Source organism: Cibotium barometz, chromosome 42 (genome assembly GCF_041138505.1).
Source record: "Cibotium barometz isolate CiBa-2024 chromosome 42, ASM4113850v1, whole genome shotgun sequence".
Taxonomy (NCBI): Eukaryota; Viridiplantae; Streptophyta; class Polypodiopsida; order Cyatheales; family Cibotiaceae; genus Cibotium; species Cibotium barometz.
In genome coordinates this window covers 23,339,764-23,348,298 of record NC_141087.1, presented here as the reverse complement: position 1 = coordinate 23,348,298, position 8,535 = coordinate 23,339,764, and the positions used below count along the sequence as shown (strand labels likewise).

At 41.7% G+C, this 8,535-nt stretch overlaps 1 protein-coding gene across 2 annotated transcripts; it reads right to left on the bottom strand.

Annotated features, from left to right (window-relative positions):
* Positions 1 to 2,261: 2,261 nt before the first annotated feature.
* On the bottom strand, positions 2,262 to 7,785 carry LOC147614279 (importin subunit alpha-1-like). Of its 2 annotated transcripts, XR_015263099.1 has the most exons (12): positions 7,303 to 7,756; positions 5,783 to 5,879; positions 5,597 to 5,688; positions 5,337 to 5,468; positions 5,019 to 5,204; positions 4,763 to 4,926; positions 4,578 to 4,656; positions 3,506 to 3,634; positions 3,284 to 3,411; positions 2,769 to 3,151; positions 2,595 to 2,678; positions 2,262 to 2,410 (listed from the first exon to the last, which is right to left on the bottom strand). XR_015263099.1 is itself a non-coding variant. In XM_086780852.1 (11 exons), exons 1-10 carry the CDS (start codon positions 7,510 to 7,512, stop codon positions 2,779 to 2,781), a joined length of 1,590 nt encoding a protein of 529 aa, XP_086636978.1. In that variant the 5' UTR covers positions 7,513 to 7,785; the 3' UTR covers positions 2,262 to 2,678; positions 2,769 to 2,778. The 2 variants fall into 2 exon arrangements, 1 of the variants encoding a protein (XP_086636978.1); XM_086780852.1 differs by having other exon boundaries at positions 2,262 to 2,678; positions 7,303 to 7,785.
* Between the last annotated feature and the right edge of the window lie 750 nt (positions 7,786 to 8,535).

Below are 8,535 nucleotides of genomic sequence, written 5' to 3'. Positions count from 1 at the left end.
AGTTACAATGCAAGTGGAGAAGAATGTGACATAGCTTACCTACACGTACACATTATGGCTGGCCTATAGGTGCCACAAGCAACAACAAATGTAACTGCATAGTACTTTCCATGCTGGCAAGGCGTATATTGGCCAGCCAACTATAGACACGCTTATTACACATTTCTCAGCGCTAAGCCTTTCTAGCAAGTATGGATCTCCTAGATGACCTTTAACAATGCTTCGACTGCAATTGACACCTTCAGTTCTCATTCACCTTCTGTACAAGAGATTCGACTTTCTTGTACATGATACACATAATAGATTCTTAAGAACTCTCGTGTGAGCTTGTTTATGTGTTCAGTTCTCATTCACCTCCATTACACCTTTCTCTATAATTGAATTCTCTAGCGGATGTTTTACATTTCTACACATTTCTTTCAATCTTCCCAATGATTTCCTGGTTACAATTTTCTAGAGAAATGCACCACTTCAAAAACCCCCTCACTTAAACACTTCAACACCCCCCTCCTCCCCCCCCCACCCCTCAACATATCAACATCCACCACCCCACCCCTCAACACGGGGTTGCACAGGCAAATTTTCGGCCTAGGCATTAATTTGAAAAAGCTCTTTTTTATTTAGTGAATACAGAAACATCTTTCAATCTTTTCCACACAAACTCAAATTTAATTGTGAACACACTAAGGGAATTCACTTTAGGGGACTTAGAAAATCACTTTTTACTTTAAATAAATGCATTCAGTGAAAGCTGATTGATTAGTCATGCAAGTAACTCCCTTGTCACCCCCGTTTTGGGCCTTCATAACTAACCAATGAACGTTCATTGCAAGCATATAATATGAATAGTAGGTGCAGCTTGTTCTTCAATACTTTACTCATTTCCAATTGGATCGAGGAAATTTCTCATTGCAAGCATTTAATGTGAGTAGTATCAACAGGAAAAAGTAAAATCTCGTGAGTCCCAAAGCCAAGGTGGACAGTAGGTGCAGCATTTTGTTTTGTGATTCTTCAGTACTATTCAAGTTTTTCAATACTGTTCCACATCCAATTGGATCAAGGAAGTCGGTGGCTTAAAACCCTCTTAAGTCTTCAGTAATAGGATCAGGGGCATTAGCACCTAAGTTCAAAAAAAGTGAAACTTCTAGGGAAGTGGGAAGTCTTCCCAATGATGAGAAACAGAATATGACCATCGGAAAACCATCGGGGCAATACACTAAGGGATTACCATCGGCAATATGCCAAGGGATGACCATTGGACAACCATCGGATATACACTAAGGGATGATCTACCTTGTCGAGATGGAAGGATCAGGCCAAGCTAGAGCAACACCCTCACTACCTTGTCAACAAGGATCAAGCCAAGCTCCAATCCAGACTCCTTGGCTCTTTCTGGAAACAGCATGGCCTCAAGTCAATACAACACTATGGAGGTCTATGGAGGCTCCCATGCATGTAACCCCTTTATTTACAGCACATTTGCAGGGCACCCTGTAGTTATATGTTGCTGGTAATGAAGTTTTCCGAGGAGAAATGACCAATCAATGCCATTCGCCTACCTGTAAGATGTGACATTGTGGGGGAGTGTGCTAAAAACGTTCATCACATTAAACCAGATGAGTCGTGAATAGATAGATGGCAGGAAGGAGCTAAATGGTTGGTGTCTTTGGCATTGGCTTCTGGAGACAGGTCTATCACGGCCTCAGTCAGTAACAACACTATGGAGGCTCCTCATCCATACTGCATATAATCCCTTCACCTACAGCATATTTGCAGGCCGCCCTGTAGACATGTTGCGGGCAATTAAGTGTGTTCCACTCCTTGAGCAATCTGGTCCTCTGGCCAAGGAGAAATGACCAATCGACCCCATCTGGTGTTGCAAGTAACTCTTCAGATTTGCTGTGGGCTGATTGTTCTCTGGTAGCAAGTGAAGAACGTTTTTAGCACACTTCCCAAAAATGTCAGATGCTGCAGGTAGGCAGATATATATAAAACAAAAAGGACAAACATCGTTGTAGTAGGCCCACTCTGAATGTTTTAGCCTGTTGACATGTGGGCACAAGTTTGAATCCTGATAGGGTCGCCCCCCCCCCCCCCCCCCCTTTGGTCAAATGTAGTGGCTTGTCAAAACTGGGACATATTTTCCCCCCTCATTTTCATTACTGAGCTTCACGTTGGGCAGAACGCAAGCTTTTATTGAACTAAAAAGTCAAATAGAAGTAAAAAGGCAATGACTAGTAGAACATCAAGACAGCTGAAAATTCGCCTGCCTGAAAAGAAAAATTTACAAACTCTATATTACAAGGTTGCATGTTTTTATTGAATGGATTCAACGTGACCCCACCAAAAGATGACCAAAAGCTAGCTGCCATTATTATAAGAAGATACCAAGCCTTGATCACCCAGTGACCTATCCACGGGAAAAAAAATCAGCCATTACATGCAAGTGTGGAGACTGCAAAACCATATACAAGAAATTCTCTGACACTTTCTTTGATCAGCTCATCATGGCAATAATAAGCTGTGCAGGATAACAGACAGACGCATCACCATGCTACTGTTGCACTGGCTACATACAGATGTAAAGGAAGAACCTTATCTGAGGACATCCAGCATAGTATGCATCACCTCAACAAGCTTCTTGAGGAATCCATGGCAGGTCCATATAGCAGACAGTCCTGCAAGACCAACATAACAAGACATGCCCTTAACATCTACAAGGCTACACACACTTGTTAGACAAGACAAGGAGAGTCACTAGGACTTACAGATAACAAATCAAGTGAAGTTGAAACCTCCACTTGGAACATTCTGGTTTCCATCAAAGTTAAAGGTTGGTTGGCCAGTGACCCCTGAAGAAGCATTCTGATCTTCTTCCTCCTCCGACCAGTATGTTTCCAGAAGTTTCACAGCCTTCTCATAAATATCTGAGTTATCATGCGTTTGTAAACTCTCAATCTTTTCAAGGCCTTCTGCCTCATCAATGTACTGGGCATACAAATTTAGGCCACCTGTTTTCCCAAGATCCTTCTCTGCTTCCCCAACTCTCAATATGTTCTCAAGGCCCTCCAAACAAACAGTGATGATTCGAGGATCTGGACAGGTCAAAAGATCACACAGCGGCTTGATGCAACCTTGACTCACAAGGTACCTGCACAGTCAAAAGCACAATTTTTGTTCATCTCAGTGACATAAATTACCACACAGCAATGCTACTTGTTTCAAGGTTAGCCTGACTGCTTATCGCAGGATTGAACAAATTAGTGTTAAATGCGTACAGTACTTAATCTGATCATGTTCTCCACCGGAAGTTGTGTTAGAGATTGCCCAGGTGGCCTCTTTCTTGATTTCAAACTCTGCACTCCCCAACAAAACTACTAGAGGGGGTATGATATTGGCATCAATTACAGCCTGTCCCATCCAACAAATAGCATTTCAAGGTCAAGGACCACCCTTTGTCCAATAGCAACCTACATAGTGTTTGTAAATGAGACTGGAGTGTTACCTGGATTTGCTCTTTGTTCCCTGCAGTAATATTAGATATAGTCCAACAAGCTTCCTTCTTGATACTCTTCTTATGATTACGAGTAAGCAAGTTCAGAAGGCAGGGTAGCACTTGGTTGTTAATCATGAGCTGTAAAAACAAAGTCCTTAAGCATCACTGGTTGATGTTAAAAGCAGTCTGATTTAACTACATAAGTGCGTGCATGCATGCATACATAGACATGAGCATAAATGCATGCACTTGTATATACGTAAATGCATGCATGCACACGCACGCACATAACACTCATGCATCATTCGTTGATGTAAAATGCAATAAGCTTTTCATAATACATCATAATAAGTTATATGCATACATACATACATGTATGTTGCATGCATAAATGAATGCATCTACATCTAGCGTGCATGCATGCATGCGTGTTTCAATAATGTGTGCATGCGTGCATACATATACATATAAACAAATATATACATGCATACATACATGTACATATACATACATACATATATGTTCATGAAAACACACATATATACACATAAATACATGTTTAATGCAACTAAAGCATAGTAACAAGAAATGGCCATTTCGTAGCAAAAAGTTGAGTAAACTGTGTTTCTCTAGAGAAGCCATTTCAATTCCCCATTTCCTAATCTCACATGAGAACTTTCCCATGATTTTTCCATGATATGTTTTGATTTCCCCCAATTCTCCTTATCATCTCTATATGATCTATACCAAATTTCTCCTCTATTTCTCTCAAACTTTTTTCATCATTTCAGTTTACATCTACAATTTTCCTTATTATCTCTATATGATCTATACCAAGTTCCTCCTCACTTTTTTCATCGTTTCAATTTACATCTACTATATAATGTTAAATACATTAGTCCTTTCCTAGCCATTTCCGTTTCCTAGTTTCAAGCCGTTTCCATTGTGGAGACAACATCCGTCTCCACAGCATGCAACATCTAAAACAAATAAAGCATTAGGTTCCTGAGTAACCAACAAAAGTTTAAAGCCAGTAAAGGGTTCCTAGCCAGAATTTGCACAATGAGATAACAATGATGACCTGAGTTTGTGCATCATCCCCTGTCACTATATTTCCCACTGTCCTTAATGCAGGTATGAGAACAGCTGGAGAAGGATGGCTGAAACAATCCATACAAATCTCACAAATAAGTGTTACCGAAAAAGTTCTGCATCCCATTGAGAAATGATCAAAGAAGATAACTCTATGAGATAGAAATCCCATACAGCAGCATTTCCACAAGCCTGCGACAGACCCCAGCTTCTATAACAGCTTGAATTTTATCATTTGTGCCATCCGAGAGATATGAGAGTGCCCAGCAAGCATCTATCAGCACATCCTCATCAGTAGAATGGATCAACCGTTCAAGGGCAGGGAGTGCAACTTTTGTCTGCACAAGGAGACATTGGAGTGATTAAGAAGTAATGAAAGAAGTACCTTTCGCCTTGCATGCAAGGTGACTTAAGTCATCAATTGAGTTACCTGCTCAAAAGGGGGTTGAGGCTTTCCACGACAAAAGTTTGAAAGAGTCCATGTTGCATTTCTGAGCATTGAAAGCTTGGCATTTTCATTCAGTTGGCTAAGTAGAGGCATCATTGCACCATGACTAAGAACCAAATCTCTGCATTTTGGTGAATCACCGGCCACATTCCCCAAGGCCCACACAGCCTGCACACATCCCCATGAACATTGTTGAATGTGACGGTCCCAAAACAGCTTTACCCACATCTTTCACATTGCATACAAGCAAGCTAGATAAGGGCTGTTTCACATTTTGCATCCAAAAGAAAAACACTGCACCTGCTCTCGTACGTCATCTCCAGAAGCATTAAGAAGCTGCACAAAAACAGGAACTGCACCATGGTCTATAACCACTCTGGTATGGTCAGAGGTCCCAGATGCAATATTAGTCAAGGCCCATGCTGCCTCAAACTGAAAGTAGCACATAAAGCACAAACCATGTTCCCATCAGTAAAAAATCTGCAATATACACAGCATAATACAAGACGACTAGTATGGGGCTTTAAAAATACATTGAAACCTCACTCACAGGAGCACACCTGCAACTGGGGAAAGTCGCTTCGAAGGAGAAACTCAACAAAGCGAGGAACCACCCCTGCATTAATGACTTCCTGTATTGGGGGATTGCGTTCTGCCCCAAAGTAAACAGGACAGTGTTTCAAAAACTGCATAATGTTCCAGAATATCATGAAAAGAATCAAAAACAATTTGGTAGTCACCCGCACCTATAGACAAAAGTTTCCTGAACTGATATGTAGTTTTCACTTGTGTGTTTGGATCTTCAGACCAAACTCCAGATATCATTCCAGGCAAACTCTCCAACTTCAAAAGTAAAGTAGACAAAGTAGAATTTCATCAAAGGCTTATTTGGCAAACATCAAAAGCACAAAATAGTTGCTGCATACAGAAATGATGATGATAACTGATCACTTCAGAGTCCAGACAGCAAGTCCATCATGCATCGCAAAGCCCTATAACATCATCATTTCCACACCACAGCTAGTGCAGAATCTGTCATCATCGTGCATACTGATTTTCGACAACGTTACCACGTGCAGGTTCGGTGTATGCAGAGACACGTACACCTTGGTGTCCATATCTTTACACAGCTGCTGAACTCATATTTCTACTCACATGATCAGTGCCCGACAAGTGGTGCAGAAGGCATTTACTCACTTTCAGAAAAACAAAAATAAAATAAAATATTTTTAGCGATGTCTGTGTGTGTGCTCGCGCGTGAGAGAGAGAGAGAGAGAGAGAGAGAGAGAGAGAGAGAGAGAGATCATGGTCTCCTGTGTGTGCGTGCGTGCGGGGGCGTGTTATATAGATGGTACACTAGGTTGGAGACCTGGGGAAATATATATGAATCATGATAACAATAGGCTGGAGACCTAAGGACTCCAGATACTAGATCGGAGGCTGATTATAGAAAGGAGACAGGTTGGGTAGAGAGGAGGCCTTACCTACTCTAAGAAGAGATAATGAGAGAGGGCTGGACACATGCACTACTAAAAGGTAGAGGATTGACTAAGATTGATATTTGTAATATACTTGCTTCCAATTATATATTCCTTGTAACAGCTATGATCAAACATTGCCATACTGAAGACTGTCACCAAATCCCAACACCAGAAAATCAATATACAGCAGCTATGAAATGTCCACCTTTTGATCCATTTTGTGTTTCAATACACACATGAGAATGTGGCCACATTAAAGGAGCACTCATAACCAAAGCTGATTAGATGTGCCCATAATCAGATGCCAACTACAGCCTCAAGCCTAACATGGAGAAGCTGCCATGGAATGTCAAAAAATATTAAGCATAATTGAAGGCTTCCTCAGAGCATCCTAGCAACTCATTCTATTGTATTACACTGGCAAAAGTAGCCACAGTATAAAGCAAGCATTGAATGCCTTACAAAGTAAGAGGGCACGCAGCCATTGTGTGTCCCTACACAATACACTCAGCCAGAGTGTGTCCTCCACAATATACTGGCATCGAATGCGTCACAAACCCATGACTGTACCCTAGAAGTACATTGTAGCTCAAGACACTAGAAAACGTGACCACAACGAAGTCTCAATAATGGCCTAGAAACCCTACTGGCAGATATCAGCAGGTAGCCATGGAGTGCAGAGGCAACAAGACTCACCATGGATCTCAACAAATATAATCTGGTAGAACAGCCTAGCAACGGCCATAGATTTCTTCAACGGAAAAAGCACATGAAGAAAACCCTACCTTTGCCTCCATGGTGCTGGACTGGGAGCTGCTATTAAGCTGCTGGACCACCATACCCTCCTTGCGCTTCTTGAGCAAGCTCTCCTCGCGCTTGCTCTTGCGAATTTCGACCAGGTTGTCTTCTCGCTTGCGGCGGGCCTCATCGGTATCCACTGAAACCTTGTAGGCCTTTTTGCGCACCTCTGTGCGGGCATTAGGGCGGAGAGACATGGCTGGGGAGGAGAAGAACAAAACCCTAGGCAAGAAGAGGCAGAAGAAAAACTAGGACTACGGGCTATGGCGAAGAAGTACACAAAAAAAAAACAAAAATGCGAAACAGTGGCAGAAGAAATGAATATGGCTATGGCTATGGCTATGGCTAGGCTATGTCTGCGGTTATGGCCTTCGCGAGCAGAAACATGAGAAAGGTCGCCCTCGGCCTTCTGCACAGGGTCGCCACCACTTTTATTTTCACACGATGACTTTACGATAGCCGTTGATAGTAGGGTTCAAAATTTGAACACTGGCCGCTTTTACACATGACGGACACCACTCCGCCCAACACCAATGTCAAATTAAGCTTTAGGTCCTTTAAATAACGGATAATTATTATTATCTTAATTTTTAAAGGACAAAAATCATATATTTATAATTGGCAGTTTCGTTTTTTTGGAAGGGGGGAGAATATATATATATATATATGTAACTGAACACACCACAAACTCCCAACAGTTCAACCCCTCAAATATACAACATGTGACCAACAGGTTTAACAAAATCAATCCCTTGTTTAGCTTTAACATCAAAACACTCTAGTATTCCTAGATAACCATATTGCCAAAAGGCTTGTGAAGTCTCTGAATCTCAGTCCCAATATTTACCAAATAACCACATAGCCCAGGTCATTCTGACACCCACCCAATCAACTATCCACCTATTCATTTTTCCCAAGAAATCCCTAATCGCAGAAAGCTCCAAAAGGCATGAAAACCATCTTCTACACATGGGGGACACACACCAAAGTAAAAATTCCTTTTGACCAGCCCCTAAGGGCAAAGCAATCATCATAACTTGCCCACAAAAGCATCAGCATCCTCTCATTGGGATGTCCACTTTCCAAAGAAGACCCCATTTAAACTTCCAACTAGCAAGCCCCTAATTGAGTCTCCATACCCTGTTACAGTACATGGCATTTATGCCACCCTATGCATGTGCCCACTAGCTCCTTGTAGAAGAAATTAATAGTGCCTTTGT